The 27,741-nt window shown below is 41.0% G+C and overlaps 1 protein-coding gene across 1 annotated transcript in view; it reads left to right on the top strand.

Annotated features, from left to right (window-relative positions):
- Positions 1–22,716, top strand: part of TMEM86A (transmembrane protein 86A) — a 55,055-nt gene extending 32,339 nt beyond the window's left edge. Inside the window, exons 2-3 of the mRNA XM_070735618.1 lie at positions 14,797–15,061; positions 19,953–22,716. Coding sequence (XP_070591719.1) covers positions 14,797–15,061; positions 19,953–20,380 — 693 coding nt within the window. The 3' untranslated portion in view covers positions 20,381–22,716. The remainder of the gene's footprint in view (positions 1–14,796; positions 15,062–19,952) is intronic.
- Positions 22,717–27,741: the final 5,025 nt, after the last annotated feature.

Genomic DNA, 27,741 nt, shown 5'->3' on the forward strand with positions numbered 1-27,741 from the left:
CTTCCTGGGTCACCCCCCCACCTCAGGCTGGGTAGCTAAGCAAACGGGTGCTGCCAGAAGTATAAATGCTGCCAGCGCCGCTTCCACCCATGCCTTCTGCTTGCACCTCAGGTGGGAGGTGGCCACGTGAGGCTGGAGGGGAGACGGGCAGGAGAGAGGGAAGCTCGTCTGAGGCCAGGAAGGAGGAAAGAGGAAAAAGGCAAGGAGCGCAGACACAGCAGCAGCACCAGGGGAAAAAAGGAGAGCCGAGCTGAAACCAGTAATCCAGGAAGTGACAGCCGCGGATCAGCTGGAGCTGCACACTTATCTTCATTTCCGCCAATGGAACTGCGTTCCACCCCGTCCTGCCTGCTGTCCACCTCTGGGTGTGGCACATGGGGTCGTGCATGCATGCACAGGGGGCATGCGGGTCCCTTGGAGTGCATGCATACATTGCATTATGGAGGTACAACATGTGCTCTTTCGGCACTCGGCGCCAAAATGGTTAGCCACTACTGGTCTAGAAACTTGCTATTTTCTGTTCATCCTTGAGATGTTCCTTTCACTTAAAGTAGACAAATCGTAATCAGAAAATGCTTCTGAGATGCTTGGAACATTTGTTTTAGAAATGAAATTTGTAATCTGCCTGAAATATAGCCAAGATCTAACATTTAGTCTTAATAGAAATGTCCTTACTCTGCCTATTTTTGTCTTTGTTAATGCTTTCAGAAACAACAATTTTCATCTAGGGAACTAACTGCATAAATGGTATGAGTCAGCCCAATGCATCTCTAAAATTATATTACAGAATTTCTGAAGACAATTCAAAGAAAAATAAGAGTCTTTTATCCTCCCCATGGGAAAAGGAGCTTGCTGCAATCTTAAATAAACCATAATTTCCCATTAAGAGTATAACACAGCTACTCTTTTTAAATTGTGATTGTGCTCTGAATATTTTACCTGCAGAAAATGTCAGCTAGCAGAAGATAGAAAAACAGACCCGCAATAACAGCTGGGTATTCATCAAGGAAGTTTTTTTCTGGATCCTTATGTTAAGCCATTCTTGAATCAATCCAGAATGGAAGTTCCTCTGGATCCTTATGTCAAGCATTCTTGAATTAATCAATACAAATTTTATTCCATCCATGTTGAATTTTAATATCGAGTATTGGTCAAGTTTTGTTTCTCTCAGCTTTAATTTAGCTTTTTCTTCAAATTGTTAGAATTTTGTTGGAATGGTTGGAAACAGATATAAAAATCAAAAGAGGCAACTAGACTTTCTTTACCAGACACTCCAGTTGCCTCTTGAAAAAGCACATTTGGGATAACCATGACCTAGATGACTTGAGAATATCCATAGACATAAAATCACCATATTGTACTATATGTTTGCCGGGCTCTCTTGTAGGAGCCTCCCGAAAATTCAAGGGTACAAATTTCAGACACACACACGTTTGAAAATTCAAAACAATGTTCTTTATCCCAAAAGTCAAAATAAACTAAGCACTCTTTTTGTATTGCAAAGAGCACTCTTCCCAAAACAATTGGGTAGTCTGTACAATTAACCTTAAATAGTCATTAAGTACTTAGCTAGCAACTGTGAAGAAACTTCACACCCCTCCTTCTTCCAACGAAGTGAAACACACACACACACATTGCTCTAGTTTGTTTTCAAAGGCGTGAAAAATCAACAAGCAAAGTCCAGAAACCAGCAACCCAGGATTCCTGATGAACTGCGATCAGATACTCTTTCACAACGGCCAAACCCACACGCTGCTATTTATAGCAGCAGCCCTAATTACTGGAGCCCCACCCAACCACAGGTGGCCTCATTTTTTCTTGTAATAACCCTTTAGTTGTTGTCTCCTATGCATCACTCTACGCATGCGTGGATGTGTCATTAATTCTTGTGCAGAATCCAAGGATGATACAGATGATTGATCTCCTCCTGGGCTGTCTGCCAAACTCCCCTCTTCCCTGTCACTCACGCTTCCTTGGTCAGAGGAGGCTTCATCGGCAGATTCCATCGGGAGCAAAACAGGCCTGCGGCATGTGGATGTCTCCCCCACATCCACCTGCACATTCCTTGGGGCAGGAGCTGGGCCAGAGCTAACCACAACACTATATAAATCAACGAGATTCCTTCTCTAGGACTTCTCAGAATGACTGATGCAGCAATTCTACCAAACTGAATTTTTAACGGATGGAAGAACTTCAGTAAATATGTGATAAACACCCATTAGTAGTATTTAATTTTTAAAGATTAATTAAAAGCCACTTTTATCCCATAATTTCCTTCTTTTTTTAGCTCATTTGCAAATGAAAGGACAGCTGTTACCTACAAACATCTAGATCAGTGTTTTTTCAACAGAGGTTCCATGAAACCTATGAGTTCCACAAGGGCCACCCAGGGGTTCTGCTGCTTAATGAGAACACCCCCCCCCCCCCGACCAGGACTGTATCATGCAGCAGCAGCAACCCTCACCGCCCCCTCCGCCTCAGGTCTGGGCTTTCATCGCCTTATTCCGCTTTTGCCTCTGCCTCCTCCCAGAACGCTTATTCGGGGACCACATTGAAGTCGCAGCCCCACCCACACATTATGGATGCCAGCGGCTGGAGGAACCCCCCCCCCCCCACACACGGCATGCTGGGAAGTGTAGTTCTAAGGAAACTTGGAAGTGCCTCAAGAAGCCCTCGGCCACCTTTTCGCTGTGATTCAGCTTTGGCTTTTGGCCGCTGTTTGCTGCGGTGGTAGCAGCTCTTCCTTCGACAACCATCAGCTTTACATTGCTTCTGATCTTTCGCCCAACTAACCTCAGATTGTGCCCATACTGGTATGTCTGCCCAAATCCCAGTAACTCTGGGTGGTTTACAACATTAAAAACAAGGCATAAAACTATGCCTCACCAATGCTAGCAACAACAGGTCAACTACTTGATTGGTTCCATCTCTATTCAAGGTCCTCAGACGAGCTGACAAAATCATGTCTTAAGGGCCTTTTGGAAAAACAACAAGGTGAGGGGGAATTGTATTCCTGGGGCAATGTTGTTCCATGAAGAAGGGGCCACCAGTGAGAAGGCCCTTTTTCAGGGATACATAGAAACATAGAAGACCTCATGGTCCATCTAGTCTGCCCTTATAATATTTCCTGTATTTTATCTTAGGACAAAGGATGGGCATATGTTTATCCCAGGCATGTTTAAATTCAGTTGCTGTGAATTTGTGGAAACCGCACAATGACACAATTAGTGTACTAGTCTTCTAAAGTGTGTGAGGAAAAAATTGCGAGCATGAAATGTGCTGTAGCAGAGTGTTGACTTTTTTGAAGTCAAAATGGTCTCCAACAGTCCAACTCACCTACAAACATTTTACAAGCATCAGTATTAGGTCAGGAAATGACTGGTCTCTTTAGAGAACTGCTGATGCAGTTTGGGGTTAGGGGACAGAGTCCACAATCTCTTTGGATTCAACATGTCTATTCATATAATGGTGCTGTCTGAAATTGGTTGGGTTTTTTGAAGGAAAAAAAGCAAATTAGGTAACGTCCTCAATGCTAGCAATATAGCACTGATGATGTTGCCTAGTTCAGGTAGTGAAACGTCCTCAAACAGCCAAGCTCAGATAGCACCAAGGAGCCATCATTTCAATCCTGAGCTACAGATAAATAAATTCAAATAAACTAGGCTTTATTCACTTCAGTGAAACTTGCTCTGAAGTCACTGTTGATAAGATTGCAGGTTTAGGATACAATCCTGCAACTGGAAAATGAGCAACATTGAACCTTCTGCTTTGGAAAGGGACATCATTTGTATCAGTAGGAGCAGGAGAATTTTGCTTTTTTCCCCACCCTTACTGTAAAAAATTAGGGGGCCATTTAGTCTGAAGAAATCTCCCGCTTCCTTTTCCCCTCCCCCAGCAATGTCCTTCTCAATCCTGGATTGCCAGGTTACTTGTCCTAAGTGTATTAATTTGGAAAAAGAAGCGGGAACTGTTTGTCAGTTTGTACTTCATTTGATCAATATGACCCATTTACAATGGAAGTTGAGCTGAATTTCTTAGATCGCCAGTAGTTTCCTGAAAGAGCATTTTAGTTTTGACTACCTACTACATTCTTGGGGGGGGGGGTGTCGTAGTATTGCTAGTTACTTCTCAATGATTTAAATCAGAATTCCTATTGCCCGTACAGGGGTAACTCTACCTACAAACGCCTCTACTTACAAACTTTTCTAGATAAGAACCGGGTGTTCAAGATTTTTTTGCCTCTTCTCAAGAACTATTTTCCACTTACAAACCTGAGCCTCTGAAACTGTAACCGGAAAAGGCAGGGAGAAGCCTCCATGGGGCCTCTCTAGGAATTTCCTGGGAGGAAACAGGGCAAGAAAAGGCAGGGAGTAGCCTTCGTGGGGCCTCCCTAGGAATCTCCTGGGAGGAAGCAGGGCCTCCACCCTCCCTGTGGTTTCCCCAATCGCACACATTATTTGCTTTTACATTGATTCCTATTGGAAAAATTGCTTCTTCTTACAAACCTTTCTACTTAAGAACCTGGTCATGGAATAAATTAAGTTCGTAAGTAGAGGTATCACTGTATCTATTTCAGGGATCTAGCATTTGTGAAGGATAGGCTCAAATCGTTATACTTTGTTTACAAGGGAGTATGGCAGAGTTGAATGGCCTTGTTGACTGTATCCTTTTCCTGATCTCTACTCTACTGCCAATGACTTCCTGTCAGCATTATTTTACACACAATTTGTGCTTAATCTCTGCTTAAAACTATTTTTAAGGAATAGTGTCTGCAGCATATGCCATATGGGATATTTCTTCCAAATCAACTCTGGTGCAGCGAAGCTATAAGTTCTGGTTTTTTGTCTGGGTCATTTCATAGGTAGGAATTTTACCTACTTTTTTCTTTCCTGGCTAGTTTCAAATTTTGCTTCTTGATACCCTGTTTCCCCGAAAATAAATCACCCCCGAAAGTAAAACATAGGAGAGGTTTCATAGAATTCCCTAATATAAGGCATTCCCCAAAAGTAAGATGTAGGAGACGTTTCGTTTCACAGCATTCCCTAACAGAACATAGTAGAAAGTAGAAACCAAACATTTGAAGAAAGTATAATTGTTGTACATGGAAATAATGGTACGATAGTAGTAAGAAATTTTTGATAGGATTCACAGTTTGTCTGGTTATGCTGGTTTGTGATGACAACTACTGTGCAATATATAATAAATGTTCTTTTTTTTTTGTTCAGCAATAAATGTGAATTCTTCTTCATTGAAAAAAAAAATAAGACATCCCCTGAAAATAAGATGTAGCACATCTTTGGGAGCAAAAATTAATATAAGACGCTGTCTTATTTTCGGGAAAACAGGGTAGTTCTGACCATTTTCATAATCCTCCCGGACCTGACCATAAGGGGAATCCTTGGTTTTACTCTTTCTCATTTAGGCAACTTATTTTACGTTCAAGAAAATTGTTCTGAAATTTCAACATGCCAAAAACAATATTCCCAGGAGTGGGTTCTGACTTACCTTGCTTTTGGTTTGTTTCCTTCTGCATTGTATGGGCACGCATGCATGGGCATGCATTTGTAATGCCGAAAATCAAGTTTCTGTGCATGCACAGAAGATGGGCAAAAAACAGCTTTGTGCATGCACAGAAGCCAAAAATAAAATGGCAGCGCCCACAGACAGAACTGCCTCCGTGACATCATCACCGGTTTACTAGTGGTTCTAAAGAACTGGTTAGAACTGGTAGGAACCCATCTCTGAATAGGCCTCATTAACTGTCCATGATACACTATCCATGCCCTATTGCAGCAACCTCTCTTTGTAACCAAAACATACGAAGAGAGGTTGCTGGAACTAGGAATGGATAGTCTAGCAAAAAGGAGGACCAGAGGACATGATAGCAGTATACAGATATTTGAGGGTTTGCCACAGAGAGGAGCCGGAACGCTAAATTGCGCTTGCCACGGCGGCTTGTAAGTTCTTACAGACCAGTGCGATTTTGCCGATACACCTGTGAAGGTAGCAAAAATCGCACACGGAGCCACAGGCAAAATCTCGCTGAAACACAGGTGCAATTTTTCTACCTCCACAGGTGCAGCAGCAAAATTGCGCTGGTCTCGCAAGAACTTAGCGAGCCATGGCGGCGAGCACAATTTAGCATTCCAGCTCGTAGCCCATCGCTGAGGGGGTCACACTATTTTCCAGGGCACCAGAGGGCCAGACCAGGAACAATGGATGGAAACTGACCAAGGAGAGATTCAACCTGGAAATAAGGAAGAACTTTCTGACTGTGAGAGCGATCAACCAGAGGAACGGCCTGCCAGCGGAGGTTGTGAACGCCCCATCACTTGACACATTCAAAAGGAAATTGGACTACCATCTGGCTGGGGTAGTGTAGGATTTCCTACTTGAGCAGGGGGTTGGACTTGTTGATGACGTGTAAGGTCTCTTTCAACTCTAATAATTAATTGATTATTGGGAGGCTGGGTTGCTGGGTCATTATTTTTGCTCTGAAACATTTTCAGAGTTGGCTGGTCCCTGCCTGCGTTGGAATTATGCAGTAAAATATTCTGATTAAATATACACTGAGAAATTTGTTTTCTCTTCCCAAATCCAGCTCCAGATTGTGCTGTATCTTATCTCCCCTCCTCTCAATGTGATCCTTTCTTCCTGGGAACCTGCCGCCTTATTGCAGTCTATTGCATCACCTCCCTCTTCCGTAGATTATTTTCATAACACTATTTTTCATTTTGCTATGCCCTTGTATGGAGCTACTTTAAGAGTCTCATTAATTTTAATAAGGGGACTTCTTGAGGTCTGAAAAATGTCAGCCTAATTTAATGAGTAGCAGATTGATACTCTGCTTGCACAAGATCCATGGTAGTTAACCTTCCCCTCCAAATCAAAGTGCACAGAGCCCTAATAAGGACTAAACTATGCATACATTTCGGATGGAGGGGCAAGAGTTTATACCAGTGAAGGCAGTGATGGGCTACTACGGAAACAGTCAGGAACACAGTTCTGGTAGCAAAATTTGGAGCTCCACCCCAGAGCACCCAATTTGTAATGAAAGATGTTGAAACAAAATGCATAAGCCACGCCCACAGTGTGGTAGTAAAAATTTTGGTAGCCCATCAATTTGCACTGAAAGATCAACATCTTTCAGTGCAAATTGGGTGATCTGGGGAGGAGCTCCATTTTCACTACCCCAATGCGTTCCTCCCCTTCCGGGCAGTAGCCCACCCCTGGTTTATACATATTATTACTGTGTTTCCCCCAAAATAAGACCCTGTCTTATATTTTTTTGAATCCTGAAATAAGTGTTTGACTTTATTGCCATGCATTCAAAAGCCCGATTGGGCTTATTATTATATTTTGGGGAAAATAGGGTAATAGCAGGATTATTGATTGATTGATTGATTGATTGATTGGATTTGTATGCCGCCCCTCTCAGTAGACTCAGGGCGGCTAACAACAGTAATAAAAAACAGCATGTAAATCCAATACTAAAACAACTAAAAAACCCTTATTGTAAAACCAAACATACATATAAACAAATATACCATGCATAAATTGTAAAGGCCTAGGGGGAAAGAATATCTCAGTTCCCCCACGCCTGACGGCAGAGGTGGGTTTTAAGGAGTTTACGAAAGGCGAGGAGGGTGGGGGCAATTCTAATCTCCGGGGGGGAGTTGGTTCCAGAGGGCCGGGGCCGCCACATTATTTTATCCCAGTAGCATATCTGGGCTGCAAAACTCCAAATATTTAAATAATATAATTTTTGAATCGGTGTCTCAATTCTTTGAATAGTTTCTGGGGATAAAGGCACATGTTAATATATAACTCTAAGGAATTTGTACCTTCTTTGATAGGTCGGTTCTTTTTTAATCCTGACTTGATTAATTTTCATTGACTCACTCATTCTCTGCACCTTTATTACTGTGCCAAGATTCTTTTGTTTTTAAGGTTTTAAGGGCCCGTTGCCAAGGGTTTACTTATATTTTTCTGGCAAATGTTCCATTCGCTCTTTCAAAAAGTCAGACTTTGCTGGATATCAACACTGCAATTTCCCTCAGCTGAGGAGCGATGCTCTGGTTGAGGTGATGCAAAAGGCTCCTTTGGGGGACAATCAGCAATCAGAAATGTCAACTTTGAGACAAACCTGCACATATATTTGATTAAAAAAAACCTTCACGACCTTATCACCAGGAAATCTTATAAGAAAGCCATTTGCATGAGATCCAGTTCCTTTTCTCAGAAAATATTGATTGTGTGAAGGAATTGCAGCATTCTTCATTACAGTTACCAGATATAGACTGCATAGAAACATAGAAACATAGAAGACTGACGGCAGAAAAAGACCTCATGGTCCATCTAGTCTGCCCTTATACTATTTCCTGTATTTTATCTTACAATGGATATATGTTTATTCCAGGCATGTTTAAATTCAGTTACTGTGGATTTACCAACCATGTCTGCTGGAAGTTTGTTCCAAGGATCTACTACTCTTTCAGTAAAATAATATTTTCTCACGTTGCTTTTGATCTTTCCCCCAACTAACTTCAGCTTGTGTCCCCTTGTTCTTGTGTTCACTTTCCTATTAAAGACACTTCCCCCCTGAATCTTATTTAACCCTTTAACATATTTAAATGTTTCAATCATGTCCCCCCTTTTCCTTCTGTCCTCCAGACTATACAGATTGAGTTCATTAAATCTTTCCTGATACGTTTTATGATTAAGACCTTCCACCATTCTTGTAGCCCGTCTTTGGACCTGTTCAATTTTGTCAATGAGGTCTCCAGAACTGAACACAGAATTCCAAATGTGGTCTCACCAGTGCTCTATATAAGGGGATCACAATCTCCCTCTTCCTGCTTGTTATACCTCTAGCTGTGCAGCCAAGCATCCTACTTACTTTTCCTACCGCCCGACCATACTGCTCACCCATTTTGAGACTGTCAGAAATCACTACCCCTAATTCCTTCTCTTCTGAAGTTTTTACTAACTTAGAACTGCCAATATAATACTCAGATTGAGGATTCCTTTTCCCCAAGTGCATTATTTTACATTTGGAAACATTAAACTGCAGTTTCCATTGCTTTGACCATTTATCTAGTAAAGCTAAATCATTTACCATATTACAGATCCCTCCAGGAAAATTAAAATTAAAAATTAAAAATTAACATATACTGTATGGCAATACAGTGTTAAGACTTTTCTGCATCTGTGCTGCATTCTAGTAGCTATCTAGATTTTTGCAGCCCACATTTTATAATGCACAATTTTAATGCATTTCTTAACAAATATAAAAATGAAGCAAAAAGTGGAACCTGCAAATGCCATTTAACCAGTTCAAAGAAAGCTCACTCTTTCCTTTCAAACCCTGAATAATATAAACTATAAGATAGCATAGATACAAAAGAAATAAACGCAGGGAAGAAGACATAAAAAATGGCATTTATCTAATTTTCTACAATATAGTAGGCCACACAGAATCATATTTTCTTATTTTCCCCCTTGTTGCTATAGAGCCAATTCAAAAGTTGAGAGTTGACACATTTTATTAAATTACCCTTTTCACTCTGGGGAACAAATATCCTTGAAGTAGTACATAATCACATTTTTTCGCAGGAGCATTGTTCGAGTGCAATATAATGAATGCTTCTCATACAAAGATAAATATAGTTCAAAGTTCTGAATATAACTTACCAATATATATGAAATGGTTTTATTTAGAAACATAGAAGATTGACGGCAGGAAAAGACCTCATAGTCCATCTAGTCTACCCTTATACTATTTATTGTATTTTAGCTTAGGATGGATATATGTTTATCCCAGGCATATTTAAATTCAGTTACTGTGGATTTAACGACCACATCTGCTGGAAGTTTGTTCCAAGCATCTACTATTCTTTCAGTAAAATAATATTTTCTTATGTTGCTTCTGATCTTTCCCCCAACTAACCTCAGATTGTTTCCCCTTGTTCTTGTGTTCACTTTCCTATTAAAAACACTTCCTTCCTGAACTTTATTTAACCCTTTGACATATTTAAATGTTTCGATCATGTCCCCCCTTTTCCTTTTGTCCTCCAGACTATACAGATTGAGTTCATTAAGTCTTTCCTGATACGTTTTATGCTTAAGACCTTCCACCATTCTTGTAGCCCATCTTTGGACCCATTCAATTTTATCAATATCGTTTTGTAGGTGAGGTCTCCAGAACTGAACACGGTATTCCAAATGTGGTCTCACCAGCGCTCTATACAGCAGGATCACAATCTCCCACTTCCTGCTTGTTATACCTCTAACTATGCAGCCAAGCATTCTACTTGCTTTCCCTACTGCCTGACTGCACTGTTCAACCATTTTGAGACTGACAGAAATCACTATCCCTAATTCCTTCTCTTCTGAAGTTTTTGCTAACACAGAACTGTCAATACAATACTCAGATTGAGGATTCCTTTCCCCAAAATGCATTATTTCACATTTGAAAATATTAAACTGCAGTTTCCATTGCTTTGATCACTTATTTAGTAAAGCTAAATCATTTGCCATGTTACAGACACCTCCAGGAATATCAATCCTATTGCACACATTAGAGTCATTGGCAAATTATTTCATCCCAAATATCTGCTCCACCAATGTGGTATTGTCAAATCAGAAAGACGTGTAGCCAGGGGTGGTTCTCTGCCCGCTTGCTGAGTGGGTGTGGCCTACTCAGCCTCCTGCATTATGTTGGGGGGGGGGAGGCAGAGCGGGCGGTGGGGGGAAGTCGACCCCAGGTCTGGAGGCTTTCCTTGAGCCTTCAGGAGGACAAAAAGAGCCTCCCCCGAAATCTGGGGGCCCTCTGAAAGCCAGAAACTGGCCTGTTTCTGAACTTCCGTAATTTCTTGAAGGCTCGTTTTTCACCCTCTTAGAACCTCAGCATGGGCCTTGCAATTATTTGGCACCCAAAACAAGCTGTGTGGAGAATCCTGGGAAGGGGAGCAGGGGCGTGGCTAGCCAGTCCTTGCAACTACCAGTTCGGCAAAGCAGATATAAAATTAGCATCCAGTTCAATTGAACTGGTCCGAACCAGCTAAATTGCTTCCCTGTACTGTGTGGCCAAATCATGCATATTAAAGTGCCTTCAAATTTATTACATTTCCGATGTAAGAAGGATGGTGACTAACACTAAGCCTACCTCCCCTCCCCAATTTTTATTGAATTGGGTTAGCCTTTAACTCGTAAAAAAATATATTTAGTATTCATGAAAAATGGGAACATTGATTCTGTAAGGCAGTACAATCCAATTTCTGTCCTGAAATTTTAAAAAAATATTTAAATTTATTGTATGCTATCCATTTTTCTTTTCAAAATTAGCTCAGATCTAATACTTTTATTGCAATGCTGTACTGAGAAGAGACAGAAGCAAAGAGGTAAATCACAGAGTTTGGATTAAAACAGGTCTTGGCAACTTTAAGACTTAGGGACTTCAACTCCCAGAATTCTCCAGCCATTCCTCAAATCTTAAAGTTGCCAAGTTTGGGGTCCCCTGTTCTAGGCATTTGAACCAAACAAATCTTGATTATAGTGATATAGTTTTATCAGGAGGTATTGTTTAATTGGAGTGTCATAAGTTTGTACTTTTGTGATGTTTTTAATTGTTGTAAACTACCCAGAGTTCATTGCTATGAGTTGGGTGGTTCTGTCAATAATTTATATAAACAATCTTTAGCCGGATCAGATAAATACTGCAACAAGGGCACACAATGCACATGTGGACCACTGGTTGGTGACCTGTGATTTAAACGTATTGATTTGGATGTTTTCCAGAACTTTTATTAATGGGAATAAAATTTATTATTAAAATGAGTGGTGATGGACAGTGCTGGTTTAAATTTGTGAAACATGTCTTGGAGATAAAATACTCAAAGATTTAGTAATACATTTTTTCCAGTGAGGCCAAGCAATATTAAACTTAGTAAACTTTTTACTAAACTTGCTTAATAAACTTTTTTTAGTAGGCTGTCCTATCCTACAGCAATTGTACCAGATGTTATTCCTCTTGTAGAGATCAGTGTGAAATCATATATTTTTAACTGCCAGTAAAAGTGAATTGCTTTGGAAAAACCTTTTGAAGGAACTCCTTGTGCTACTTGTAATTATTTACACATTTATCCAGGTCATGGTTTTTTTTATAAAAAACTACAGGTTCTTTTGTGCAAACTTATTAAGGCTGATATTTTGTTTACTTATTGAAAAAACAAATTCTACCCCCCCATGCCTATAATTTCAGTGTTAGAGTATATATTTAAAATTGTCCTAAGGCTGGTAGCTAACAAATAAAATATGATGAGGTAATGCAAAATAAATTGTTATTAATAAAAAATGTAGAAGGTTTGGGACATAATTTGCCAAATACATCATAGTGATGGGTTTGCATAGAATCAGCTCAGAAATGGGCTTGACCTGTCATGGAATCATCGATGTATTGTAGCCATAATTAAGGCCAATGTTTATTTGGGTCACTCTGAATATAAATTCCTAATAGTTTGCAGCTTTAATCTTGCAAATAGATGCAAAATGAGGCTGAATCACACATTAACATTAGTATCCATATTTCTAAAACAATTAAAAAGAGATTGTAGGGAAGGTAAAGCCGCACAATTAAGAGAATGCTCATAATTCACACTATCAGGAAATTTGATTCTGCCTGGTATCATGTTGAGAAATGTTTATTGAATGACAGTGGATGAGTGGTTATAGCCAGTAATGGGCAGCCAAAAATTTTATTGCCACACTGTGGGTGTGGCTTATTTTGTGGGTGTGGCTTGATGATCATGTGACTGGGTAGGAGTGGCTTGCCAGCCATGTGACCAGGTGGGAGTGGCTTGAACAATCATTATCTTGCGCGTGAACGGTTAAGTCCTCAACTTACAACCCCACAAGTGTTGCTCTCTAGGGTGCCAATTTGCTTTGCTTTTCCTGCGCTCTCCTTCCTGGGTTACCACCCGCCTCAGGCTGGGTAGCTAGGCGAACGGGTGCTGATCAGCTGTTGAGAAAAGAGGGGAGAGGAAAAGGACCCCCTGCAACTCCTGCCGGTGCTGGTCTCCCTGCCGCTTTCCGAGGAGGAGGATGGGAGGGGGGGCTGGTCAGCTGGAGTTGGGCACACAGCTTCATTCCTGCTGGTGGAACTGTGTTCCACCCCGTGTTGCCTGCTGCCCACCTCTGGTTATAGCCATGTGGGGATCCTGAGGGTGGTAATGACATGTCTTTTGAAAACTTCTTAAGGAAGGCTGGGCCATCCATGTCTCAAATTGATCACATGCTGCTTCCTCCCCATTTTGTATGACTGCAAAATGGCTGACCATTGCTAGTTTGTCCCCCTATTTTCAAGCAAACTTACGTGGAGAAATGCACTTCATCTCCATGCATTCAATGGCATTGCCACATCGCTGCACATACACTCTTGCTCACCTTGGGAGCCAAAGTGATTTTAAAAGGCATTCTGATCTTGGCTAAAAACCATTATCTGCTCTTGATCTAGCCCAGGTGGCACATGGAACCTTATCTGCCGGAATGTGAGCTGTCGCCCTAGCTCAGCTCCAGCACACGCGTGTGCTCCGGCCAGCTGATTTTCATCTTGCACAGAGGATCTAAGAGCATTTTCAGCTTCCAGAAAATCTCTGGGGGGCGGGAGAAGGTGTTTTCACCCTTCCCAGGCTCCAGGGAAGCCTCTGGAGTTTGGGAAAGGCAAAAAATAGACCCACTAGAAGTTGGGAAACGGGGCCATTTCCAGCCCCCAGAGGGATGGGGAGGCCATTTTTGCCCTTACCACACATTGAATTATGGGTGTTGTTAAGTCAGGACCACGAGAGACTGTTGTAGTTCTTTGAATGTTTATTGAAAGCAGGAACTGGAACAGTAACACACACCAACTACGCTAGATCCCAACAAAGGCAACGGCTCCTCCATTGCCTTATTTATAGTCTCGCAAAAGCGCGGCAAAACTGCAGACAACTGTTTAATTTTGGTGGCTTCTGTCTGCTTGCTGTGCGGGAACCTATCACAATAAACCCTTCATTTAAATTGACGGACATAACAGGTGTGGGCACTCGCACATGCACAACAGCGTACGACATTGGTTTTCGGCACCCAAGGATAAAAAGGTTCGCCATCACTGATCTAGCCTGATATTCCCTAATCCAGTACCCTTCACGCTGACCAGAGAATTTAAAAGTGTAAAGGCCCACACATCATGAAGGACTCCTTTCATCCTTTCCAAGAGTCTGTCTTCCTACATATTCATATAAATAAATGACTGATGGCAGAAACTGACTACAAAAGCAACATATGCCCTGCTGAAGCTATGGTTTGGGGAAATTATATTTGTTTGAGCATGTACAGTATATGCAGAGTACAGTACAATATATATGTGTTACGTATGTCTGTGTGTGAGAGAACTAAACTTCAGAACTAATTTAGAACTAATTTCACTCCTGTATACAAACGCTAGTGCAATGCATATAAAACCCCTAATCATAATCAGACAGATGGATTTCCAAGATGCTGATACTTTGCAGGAAATAAACTTCTGTTCTTGGCATGGAAAAGTTCTGAGGCTAAACAGCTGATGACAGATGGAGAGGCGAAAGTATGGTGAAGTTCAATGTACTTTCGTTTATGAAAAGGCTGCTAATCAGAAAGATTTTTGAATAAAAGGGGAAGTAGGCTGTCTAGAGTCAGAGGAAGGATTTGGAAGGATTTTATTGTTTTTGGGGTTCAATGGCTATTGAATAGATCTTAACATCCACTTCTTGTTTCTTCTAGGTGAAGAGTGAAGGTCCTAAACTCGTGCCCTTTTTCAAAGCCACCTGCGTCTACTTTGTCCTCTGGTTGCCAACCTCAAGCCCTTCCTGGTTCAGTGCCCTGATCAAATGTTTGCCAATCTTCTGCCTGTGGGTCTTCCTGCTGGCACATGGAATCAATTTCCTGACAGCCCATCACAATGCCTGTAGGATCTTTGTGGGTTTGATATTCTCTGCCTTGGGAGATGCTTTCCTCATCTGGCAAGAGCAGGGCTACTTTATTCACGGTTAGTTGGTTTGTCTGCTTTGAAGGGGACACAGAACCTTTTGGGGAAAATGCCCAGTTGCTGTCATGAGTGGAATCAACGCCTAGTTTTGGTACCAGAGCTGGAACTAGTCTGTTCCCAGGTGAAGCGTTAGTATATAACTGGGGATGTGGGGAGCAGCAACAAGAAACTGAGACAAGAAAAGGTCATGTTGGTACATGGAGGAATGTCACTGCCTACCCTAATTTCTGTTCTGTCGGGCTCTCTGGTAGAATCCTCCCAAAAATTCACAGGTACAAATTTCAGACACACACACGCTTGAAAATTCAAAACAATGTTCTTTATAATGAAAAGTCACTTAAACTAAGCCCTCTTTTGGTATAGCAAAGAGCACTCGTCTCCAAACAAACTGGTAATTTATACAAGTCCCTTATCAGTCCTGTGATACTTAGCTTGCAGCTGTGAGGCAATTCACAGTCCTTCTTTCACAAAGTGAAACACACTTTGCTCTGGTTTAGTTTCAAAGCAGGGAAAAATCAGCACACAAAAAGTCAAAGTCAGTAAAGCAGTCATGAAACGATCAGATAATCCTCCACAATGGCCAAACCCACAGGCTGCTATTTATAGCAGCCTCACTAATTACCACAGCCCCACCCAACCACAGGTGGCCTCATTTTCTTTGATAATAATCTCTCAGTTGTTGTTGCCTATGCATCGCTCTCCACATACGTGGCTGTATCATTAACTCTTGTTCTGAATCGAAGGAGGAGCTAGATAATTGATCTCCTTCTGAACCGTCTGCCATACTCTCCTCCTCCCTGTCATTTCCGAGCGTGGGATTCAGTTTCTGCACATGCGCAGAAGCTGAATCTTGTGTGAGTGAGCGCGTGAGATTTCCAGGTTTTTTCCACTTCTGCGCATGCACAGAAGGAAAAAGAACCCGGAAATGAGCATAGGTGCCTGCTTGCTGCTGCCCACCGCCTGCTTGCTACTGTTCACCACAGGCAGCGGCTTCCTCCACCACCCGCTTTCTGCCGTTCACCCTATGCGCCGAGCCTCCCCCCACCGCCCACTCTGCTGCCACAGCATGCGCATGTGTAGCAGGCCGAAATCTCGTGTGCGGACATCTTTCTGGCAGCAAAAATTGCCAATTCCTTTGCTTCTGTGCGTGCATCGAAGCAAAAAAACTGGTAATTTTTTAGCGGAATTGTTCCGGTTGGTCATGCATGCGCATGCACTCCCAGCTTCTACCGGAATGGGCCTACACGCTCCGCTTTCCACAGCGCAACGACGGTTCTGGGCGTTCTGCCTGGAGCCCATGCCTGGTTGGAACCCACCCCTGTTTCAGTCCAATTACTCTGATTTGAGTTGCAGAAAGGGGCGAAATTGGATTACGCCTGGGTGCCATGTGGCTCATACAGGAATAGATCTATTGGATAGTGACAGATCTTTCCCCTGAAATCTTTTTTTTTTAAATAAAATTTATTCATTTTTTCAAATATAACAAAAAAGACATAAACAAAACATATACATACAACATTTGGGAAACGAAAGCTTCCCCACTTTTTTTTTGAATGTTTGATCAGAGAATTTTCCTTCTTTCATATATTATTAATTCTTTTATTTGACATGTTGCTTTGCTTGAATTTTAATTATTTCTTTGCTGTTCTTTCCTCTAACCAGTCGTAAAGTTTCCCCCATATTTTATAATAATCTGAATCTTCCTTTCCCTCTAATTTTTTGGACAACCTGAAATCTTTTCTGTTGTCTGTTCCTTTTAATTTTCGGCCCCAGGATGACATTCATAATTTCATTATAGTCTTTGTCATCCCTCTGCATCCTGAAGTAATTTTTCTAAATCACTCCTCCCCGGATGTTGAATTAATAAATCAAGAAACAAATTCATAATTATAATAGATGCCAGAGATCTTTAGGACTTTTAGTTGTCATTCATACATCCCAATTACCTTTGAAAAAAATGAAGATACGGCTTTTTGTGACATTCACTATTTCCCCCCTTACAATAAATTTTGCAGATTTTTGTTGTAATCCAAGGTATCCTTTCAGTATCAGAATTAAGCTAGTCATCCCATCTCAAAATAGTGGGCTTTACCATTATGCACTAGCGGCAGCGATGGGTTGCTCCTGGTTCAGCCCAGTTCTAACAATAGATAGTATTAGGGGTGGGAGATTCCGACCACCTGGAATGCTTCTGCACAGAAGCGTTGTGCACATGTGAAGTGGTAGTAAAGGGTTTTGGTTCCTGCTGGTTCAGACCAGTTCTATAAAATCGTTAGTAACCTGGTGGCCTGGGTCGTTGGAACTGGCAGCAACTCAGGCCTGCCAGGTTCTCACAGTAGCACTATAGGCGGCCATCTTGTTTTTTGCTTCTGGGCATGCTCAGTGCACCACTGAGTGAACTGACAGGAAAGAAAAATGGAACCCACCTGTGGAACCCACTACTAACTAGCGATTGTATAGGTGAGGACAGCTTGGTCTGTGTCAGGCTTTCCTTGGCTAGCCAGGCGAGACATAAACTCTCAAACTGGAAGATTTAATGTAGAAAAGCTGTGAAGACATTATAATACAATTCTGCCAACTGCTGGGTATTAAACATTAAGCTCTGTTTCTAGTAAAATCAAGATTCAGATTCTTGTATCTGTTTTTCCTACCCATATGATGCAAGGGACTAGAGGTCATTCCTGGAGTGGGAAAGACAATTTCTGTCTCTTTCTTGTTTAAAAAAAAGACAGAACAGAGCAAAAGAGAATAAATATAAGATATTTTCTTTTGACTGTGAGAATTTCTCTCTCAGCCTGAAATGGCATAGCCATTTTTGCGGGGTTTTTTACTTACTGCAAAGTTGAAGGCAAAGCTGACATTTTCTATTGCACATTTTTTCATCCACACTGATGCAATCAGATTTTCAAGAAAAGATTGGACAGCCATTTGTCCAGAATGGCACTGGGCTGGAGATTAGACTAAAAGGCTTTTAAGGTTTCTTCTGGCCCTACAATTTTATGATTTAGGGAGGCCAAATTAGGGTTTCAAAAGATCCAATAGTTACTAAAAGGCAGCAAAGAGTTACATTTTTTCTGTATCTCGAGAAGTTAAGCTGCATTTTTTTAAGCTAACACCTGGTAGCTCCAGACAATTTTTAGGATAGCTAAATCTTAATCCTATAGTTAGCAAAGTTAATGCAACATGAGTGGCTTAGTTTCAGGACACATAGTCAGTAATGTCCTGTTATGTTATTCCCTCTACAGAGTTATTTTTCACAAATACATTTTTACTTTTGCAAATACAGTGGTACCTCTACTTAACAAGTTAATTTGTTCCGTGACCAGGTTCTTAAGTAGAAACGTTCTTAACTAGAAGCAATTTTTCCCATAGGAATCAATCTAAAAGCAAATAATGCATGCAAACCCATTAGGAAAGAAATAAAAGCTCTGAATTTGGGTGGGAGGAGGAGGAGGAAGAAGAGGAGGAGGACAGTCGCTGCCAAAGGAAGAAGGTGAGGTGAGGTGAATCAAAAAAATCCAAAACTTTAAGGCTGAAAAAAAAAGAAAAAAGAAGAGGGACTTTGAGGCAGTGAGGAAGAACACCTCCCATACACCAAAAGGCTCCTCTGGCAGCCCAGAAATGCCTGATCTAAAACCTGGCAACTTCAAATCTCCACCACTAAATGCTCTGTCTTACACATTGGTAAAAAGAATCAGAATATTAAATATAAACTTGGAGGAATTGAACTTATTGATAACTCTCAATCTGTCAAAGACCTTGGAGTACTCATATCCAATGACCTAAGTCCTAGCACTGCAACAACATTGCCAAAAAGGCTTTAAGAGTTGTTAACCTAATCCTTCGCAGCTTCTTCTCTGGTAATTCTGAACTGCTAACAAGAGCTTACAAAACATTTGTTAGACCAATCCTAGAATACAGCTCGCCTGTATGGAACCCACATTGCATATCTGACATCAACACAATTGAGAGAGTCCAGAAATATTTCACAAGAAGAGTCCTTCATTCCTCTTCTCACAACAAAATACCTTACTCCGCCAGACTTGAAATTCTTGGTTTAGACAACTTACAACTCCGTCGTCTCCGTTCCGACTTAATTATAGTTCATAAAATCATATATCAAAATGTCCTACCTGTTAACGACTATTTCACCTTCAGCCGCAACAACACACGAGCACGAAATCGATTTAAACTAAATGTCAACCGCTCCAAACTTGACTGCAAAAAATACGACTTCAGCAACAGAGTAATCAACATCTGGAATGCACTACCTGATTCTATGGTTAATACTCCTAACCCCAAAACCTTTAACCTTAGACTATCTACAATTGACCTCTCCCCCTTTCTAAGAGATCTGTAAGGCGCGTGCATAAGTGCATCACTGTGCCTACCGTCCCCTGTCCTATTGTCTTCTTTTGTTACTTTTTATCATTACTCATCTAATGTTTTATTTGTACAAATTATCACCCTATAATTGTTTGACAAAATAAATAAATAAATAAATTAAAGGGGGAATGGCAGGAAAGTGGGTGGGCCTTCGTGCCGCTCTCAAATTTCCTGGGAAATTTTTCCAGGTTTGATTTCTTAAGTAGAAAATGGTTCTTAAGAAGAGGCAAAAAAATCTTGAACACCTGGTTCTTATCTAGAAAAGTTCTTAAGTAGAGGTACCATTGTATTGACATTACTAAAAATTTGCTAGTGCTTCCCTACCCTGGGAATGACATTGTTTTTGTGAAATAAATGGTAGCATTTGTAGAAATGAATTGGACACAGAAAAATACACGACTTTTCACTTGTAAATTTTGCTGAGCATTGTTCTAAAATTATTATTGTGACCTATGTTAAGTACTTTGTTCTCTGCTAATTCATACCCTTTGTTCTCCTTCCCCAGGCTTGTTGATGTTTGCTATTACACACGTACTGTATTCCTCAGCATTTGGAATTAAACCTTGGGATCTAAAAGTTGGCCTTGGGATTGGCTTGGTTTCCAGTTTTTGCTACACCTTCCTGTATTTCTACCTTTCAGGCCCCTTTACCTATTTGGTCGCTCTCTACGTTGCCTTAATTGGCTTCATGGGCTGGCGGGCTATGGCTGGCATGCAGCTCTGCAACGACCTTTGGACTTGGACCAAGCTTTCCGCTTGCATCGGTTCTGTGCTTTTCATGGTCTCTGATCTGACGATTGCGATCAACAAGTTCTGCTTTCCTGTCCCCTACTCAAGAGTCATCATCATGGTCACTTACTACGCCGCTCAAATGCTCATTGCGCTTTCTGCGGTGGAGAGCAAGGATGAAGACGTTTTCAAAAAGATAAAATAAGAGACTGATGCCCGCACATCCATCCACCCTATTGAGGATGCTACAGCTGCACTCATCCTGGAGGATGTTTCAGAATCTGTGACTGCAAATCTTGCTTCTTTGAAGCTTCTCTTTATAGTATTTGGATGGTCTTGTCTAGTCCTGTTGATTGAAGCATGGAACTCACAGGGGAGGTTTAGGTAGTTTTGGAGTATTGACTTCCTGACCCTTGGAAACTTCTCTTAAAACATGAGTGTATTTGTATAATACAGAAACTGGTGCTGAACATTCCAGTGGGACAAAGCTCGTTTCAGGACAATATTACTATTAAATAGGGTAGGCAATACACTGGAATTTAGGAGCCTTGCCTTCAACATGGAATGTGCAAAAGAGTCTCCATGCTGCCTAAGCCCCTGTATGTCATACATTGCATTAGAAATGTGAACCACTGTGAGTCTACTCGAGAAATCTTTGGGACCTGAAAAATAATCACAGGATGTAGGAGCACTCATGCCAATCACTATGGGTAATGTAATATATGCTGCCCTTGGGAGAAATCAGCTTCAATTCTAGATTCATGAAAACATGTATTTATAGGCCATGCATAGCCTTTTAAAAATGTTTATTTTGGTGAATGTGAACCCTGCAGAGCATCTGTTTTTCTGCAGATTTTAAAAGCAACAACAAAATGCAATGAACTTTCTCAGGCTGGTAGAGATTGGAGGCAGGGGGAAACGTGGGGATAAAAAGGGGTTTTAACCATAAAACAAATCATGCTGTTCAGTGAATCAGCACTTCCAAGGGAAAATGTTCAATGTTATTAGTACTGAAGCACTTAAGAAGGACACTTGGGTGTTTTTAAGACACCAGCTGCTTTGTAGACATAATTGATTGGCCAAAAAGCCCCCAACCAACTTATACAAGGTTCTCAGCCTCTTTTCCTCTCCACAATCAGTGCCAGTGTGTCTTGGAAGAGAATGCACACACAAGAATCTGAGTGTGACGTTGTGAAGAACGACTGTGAAATGGATTTCTAAGGTACATTTGCAATTCGCCCTCCACCTGTGGACAGTTTAAAATGAAGCCAGTGGCTTCCAGGCATTTGGGCTCTCCTTTCTGTAGATGTGTGCATCAGTATTTCTTCATCACCTCCAGCAAGAGCTGTAGACTTTGCAGGTGCCTTCATGCCTACAGCTGCAGCACGGATCATGCTGACGGGCACCGACAATCACCAAAGTGCTGAGAAACTATGGCTTCATCGTGCTCCAGAGCCACTCATTTGCTCATTTTCCTCTGGCCACAATGAACTACTGCCGGTCAACTTGGGTGGGAAGTCCAGTTGCATGCTGGCACATTTTCTCTTGTTTTGTGGCATCCAGCATACAAACTAGGTTCTGTCGACTCGCACTGCAACGGTCGGTGTGCAATCCCTTGGGTCCACCCCCTTCTGGTTTTGCTCAGTGGCATTTTGACAGGGCATCATTTCCCTTACGTGTTTTTCTTATTACATTTTTTTCCCTTCACAATCTGTTGCATACGATCATGTCAGTGTTTATTTCTTAACATTTTGATTGATTGATGTCATTTAGATTTGCTAGAACTTCTGCAACACTCGGCATTAACAGATGTAAGACCATAGGAGCTGTAACACGCCCTGGAAGGCACCAGGTTGGGGAAAGACTGATGTAAAATGTAGAGCAGGAGTCCCCAATCCCTCGACCTGAAGCCCAATATTGGGCTGCGGCCCATTCAGAACCGGGCTGTACAAGTGATGGGCAAGCGTGAGCAGCAGGCATGTTCGCTCGTGCGCAAAACTCCATTTGCATGGAATCATCCCCTTCCCCCCTCTGCCGTTGCCATCAATCCGCAAAGCTGGGAAGGATGGGGACCGTTGATGTAGAGCATCTCATTAGATTTCCCCCATTGCATTATAAGAACATAAGAGCCATGCTGAATCGGGCCAAAGCCCATCGAGTCCAGCATTCTGTGTCACAGAGTGGCCCACCAAATATACATGGGGATCTTGAGCAGAAAGAGAGGGCATTGACCTCCATTTGTTGGGAGTCAAGGGAAAAGGAGGGTTTTGCCCAAATAATTTGATATTATTTCTTTCTGCTTGCAGAAGTAATTGTGTAGCAATGTCATCTCGGGAGTTATATTATGTATAACTTCTATGCACAATATTCCTAGTGAATATTGTTAGGCATTCTAAAGAAATCAACATCTGAAAGCTGATTCTCATTCAACAATCCCTTGTTCAGCAGCTGTTTGAATGTAACAATGGTGCTGAATGAGTAGTGTGTGTATGTATGTATGTATGTATGTGTGTGTGTGTGTATATATATATATATATATATATATATATATATGTCACATGTTTAAGCTGAATTTGAAAATTAAGGGAGACTAGGATAGATCTATTTCGGCCTTATTTTGGCCTCATCAGCTAGCCATATATATATATATATATATATATATATATATATAATATATATATATATATATATATATGTATGTATGTATGTATGTATGTATGTATGTATGTATGTATGTATGTATATATATATATATATATGTTTTTTCTTATGTCGGATGACCCTGGTATATTTCCAAGGAACGTCACAGCTCCTCTTTTTTTGCCTATAGGCCCAGCCCAGGGCCACTGCAAGGCAGTAATATATCTATAGCCGACAAACTATATTTTGTATGTGTTAAATGTTTATAGCTGGAATTTAAAATTAAGGGAGACCAGGATAGATCTATTTCGGCCTTATTAGGCCTCATCAGCTGGCCACACCCATTCTTTTACTGGGATTCGATCTGGGAAGCTTCTGCATTGTAAAGCAGAGAGCTAGCAATTAGACCCATCCGATCTGAATCCATCCAGCTTTGTACCAGGGAGGGGTATATGTTTTTTCTTATGTCGGATGACCCTGGTATATTTCCAAGGAACGTCACAGCTCCTCTTTTTTTGCCTATAGGCCCAGCCCAGGGCCACTGCAAGGCAGTAATATATCTATAGCCGACAAACTATATTTTGTATGTGTTAAATGTTTATAGCTGGAATTTAAAATTAAGGGAGACCAGGATAGATCTATTTCGGCCTTATTAGGCCTCATCAGCTGGCCACACCCATTCTTTTACTGGGATTCGATCTGGGAAGCTTCTGCATTGTAAAGCAGAGAGCTAGCAATTAGACCCATCCGATCTGAATCCATCCAGCTTTGTACCAGGGAGGGGTATATGTTTTTTCTTATGTCGGATGACCCTGGTATATTTCCAAGGAACGTCACAGCTCCTCTTTTTTTGCCTATAGGCCCAGCCCAGGGCCACTGCAAGGCAGTAATATATCTATAGCCGACAAACTATATTTTGTATGTGTTAAATGTTTATAGCTGGAATTTAAAATTAAGGGAGACCAGGATAGATCTATTTCGGCCTTATTAGGCCTCATCAGCTGGCCACACCCATTCTTTTACTGGGATTCGATCTGGGAAGCTTCTGCATTGTAAAGCAGAGAGCTAGCAATTAGACCCATCCGATCTGAATCCATCAGATCGGATGGGTCTAATTGCTAGCTCTCTGCTTTACAATGCAGAAGCTTCCCAGATCGAATCCCAGTAAAAGAATGGGTGTGGCCAGCTGATGAGGCCTAATAAGGCCGAAATAGATCTATCCTGGTCTCCCTTAATTTTAAATTCCAGCTATAAACATTTAACACATACAAAATATAGTTTGTCGGCTATAGATATATTACTGCCTTGCAGTGGCCCTGGGCTGGGCCTATAGGCAAAAAAAGAGGAGCTGTGACGTTCCTTGGAAATATACCAGGGTCATCCGACATAAGAAAAAACATATACCCCTCCCTGGTACAAAGCTGGATGGATTCAGATCGGATGGGTCTAATTGCTAGCTCTCTGCTTTACAATGCAGAAGCTTCCCAGATCGAATCCCAGTAAAAGAATGGGTGTGGCCAGCTGATGAGGCCTAATAAGGCCGAAATAGATCTATCCTGGTCTCCCTTAATTTTAAATTCCAGCTATAAACATTTAACACATACAAAATATAGTTTGTCGGCTATAGATATATTACTGCCTTGCAGTGGCCCTGGGCTGGGCCTATAGGCAAAAAAAGAGGAGCTGTGACGTTCCTTGGAAATATACCAGGGTCATCCGACATAAGAAAAAACATATACCCCTCCCTGGTACAAAGCTGGATGGATTCAGATCGGATGGGTCTAATTGCTAGCTCTCTGCTTTACAATGCAGAAGCTTCCCAGATCGAATCCCAGTAAAAGAATGGGTGTGGCCAGCTGATGAGGCCTAATAAGGCCGAAATAGATCTATCCTGGTCTCCCTTAATTTTAAATTCCAGCTATAAACATTTAACATATATATATATATATATATATATATATATATATATATATATATATATATATATAAAAAAATCAGTCCTTGAAGCTGTAGCTCTTGTAGCAATCCCCGTAGTTTAGATTGGATCACTACTAGAGTTGGAAGGGACCTTGTCGGTCATCTAGTCCAAACCCCACTCAAGCAGGAGTCCCTACACCATTTCAGAGAAATGGCCATCCAATCGCCTCTTGAAAGTCTCAAATGTTGGTGCTCTCACAACCTCCACAGGCAAATTGTTCCAATGGTTGATCGCTCTCAGTCTCAGAAAGGGTCCAGGTTGTGATTCCCAGTTATCTGATTGCAATCCAAGTACTGTACTTGGCAATCAGCTTGCAACGACAATGTCACAGCATCCCACAGTCCCTTGATTGCTGTTTGTGACCTTCACGCTTTTGACAAGACAAGTCAACGGGGGAGCTGTCCAGAGGTCACAAATGGCAGTCACATGACATCACTCTTTTAACAGCTTTGTGAAATTTGCTTAGTAGTAACAGGTGCTAGAACTGCTGTTGGGAAGCAACACAGTTGGGTGACATTGCTCTTTACAACTGCTTCACTTAGCGATGGGAATTCCAACCCAAATAGTTGTTATTAACTATCAGTACTGAAAATATTTCCGCTCGCTCGTATTGTCCATCCCCCTTTACACAGCTGTGTCCTATTAATCCAAAGTAATCCTAGACATCCAGCCCATAATCTCACTGATCCCAGATACGGAACTATGCCCCAGATTTTAACCATGAAAAGGGAATAATGCATTTTAAGACTTCCCATAATTATTCCAGCAATACACTACAGTCAGTTCAGTAAACTGGGAATTTTTACCATAATATAAATTGACGTTGTCTTTACTATTGCTTCATTATAGCAGCATGTTTTGCAGATAGCTGCTACAATAGATTTAATTTGCGGAAGGGATAATTCGAAGCCAAACCATTCTGAAATAATTTTGTTCCTTTATCCTTTATTCAAAGATGAGGGAACAAAAAGTAAAAGTGACCTACAGTTTACACTTTAGGTAAGACTTGAATGAACCACTGAGCAGTTTTTTCCATGGACATTGCTTGCTGATATCTTTCTGATTTTGTACTGGAGTAGAAATCTGGCAAACTTTTAAATCAACATAGCAATAAGGGACATGGTGATATCCAAATTTACTAACTCCTCTTTTAAAAGTATGGAGAGCTGTTCAATGAACCAGCCACAGGGGAACAAGGCTGTTTATCATGTATTTGTATTACAGTATATGTCTGATTTGTCTTTTCTTTCCTTCTTAAAAGAGTTCCCTGATTGTATGATTTTTTTAAAAATATACCTGTGCAATTTGGCTGATTACGATCTCTTTCGAATTAGGATATTTGAACTGGGACTGCTCATAAAACAAACTGATTCCTATGTGACTTTGCCTTTGAATCTCTTTGATACAATTTAGACACACTCTTGCTGATGTGAAAAAGAGGAGGAGGAGGAAGAAGAAGACAGAAAAAAAGAAGGAAAGATGTGAGTGAATATAGATATACATGAGCCAAACCTGGATATACGTTTTCTAGTGGAAGCATTTTATATTGTATTTTTCTACAGGTGATGATCTTGTAGTTTGCCTTTCCATAGTCTTTCAATGTATTATGAAATTGTCTTCTCCATCTGTTCTTCTGTAGTCCCATCTATTCTTTTAAGTCTAACACTCTGTTTAGTTGTCTATTTTCATCTATAGAATTCCAGAATTTTAAGAGAAACTAATGGGCGTAACAGTAAATGCATTCCAGAGTTGGTAGGGATCTAACATCTCATTTGCCACTGCAGCCTTGATAAATGGCTAACTGGTTTCAACATTTACTCTCTCCACAAATAATAATAATGTAAATAGAAGAAGAACTATTATGGCAAAAGAAAACCAAGATAATACCAATAGTGATGGGTGCCTTGGGTGCAAAAATATCTGGAGCACCCCGGTTAATTGCAAAAGGCAGCTTTACTTGAAATAGCTTACATTCTGTGACAATACTTTTAATATAATTAAACAATAATATCTGCATAGGGCAGGTTTTGGGGAAGGATTCACTCAGTAGGACATCAGAAATGCCATATTAGGTCCAAATATCTGAATGACTGTGACCAACCATAATAATAGTAACCATTTCTTTTGGAGATTGTCAAATATCCCATGCTATCAGAATGTTCTTCCTAACACTGAGTTAAAGTCAACTTCCCCTGTAAGTTTTGCCCCTGAACAACAGAAAACATGTTTCTTGCATCAACTCTGTGACAATCCTTTGAATGTTTAAAGATAGCTATCATGATTCACTCTTCAACCTCTCTTCGCCAGGTTTGGCTGCCAGCCCTTAACTATCTTTGTCATCCTTCTCGGGACATGACCCAGTTCGTTGATTGCTATCATACAATCCAGACTTAAATTAGTAGTATTCAAGACATGTATTGGTTTCACAACTAATTTGTGAAACTAATTTAACTATCTTTGTCATCCTTCTCGGGACATGACCCAGTTCGTTGATTGCTATCATACAATCCAGACTTAAATTAGTAGTATTCAAGACATGTATTGGTTTCACAACTAATACTGCATTGAAGTTGCAGAGTTTAAAAAAAGGCAGTTCTGTTTAAATAAAGTTTGAAATATTTAGGTTTTTTTTAAAAAAAAAACAGTAGGTGAGTTAAAATTTCTCAGCTTAATCTCATGCAATATTTATCTTTCGATACGCAAGGATTTGTGTGTGTTTCATGTTGACAGGGTTGTTCTTAGACTAGATCAGGGATGGTGAACCTTTTTTTCCGTGGGTGCTGAAAGAGTGTGGGCGTGTGCTATCGCATATAGGCGAGTGCCTACACCCATAATTCAATGCCGGGGGGGGGGCAAAAACAGCTTCTCATGCCCCCTCCCCTGCAGAGGTTCTCTGAAGGCCATAAATAGCCTGTTTCCCAAATTCTGGTCGACCCAGTAGGCTCGTG

Source organism: Erythrolamprus reginae, chromosome 1 (genome assembly GCF_031021105.1).
Source record: "Erythrolamprus reginae isolate rEryReg1 chromosome 1, rEryReg1.hap1, whole genome shotgun sequence".
Taxonomy (NCBI): Eukaryota; Metazoa; Chordata; class Lepidosauria; order Squamata; family Dipsadidae; genus Erythrolamprus; species Erythrolamprus reginae.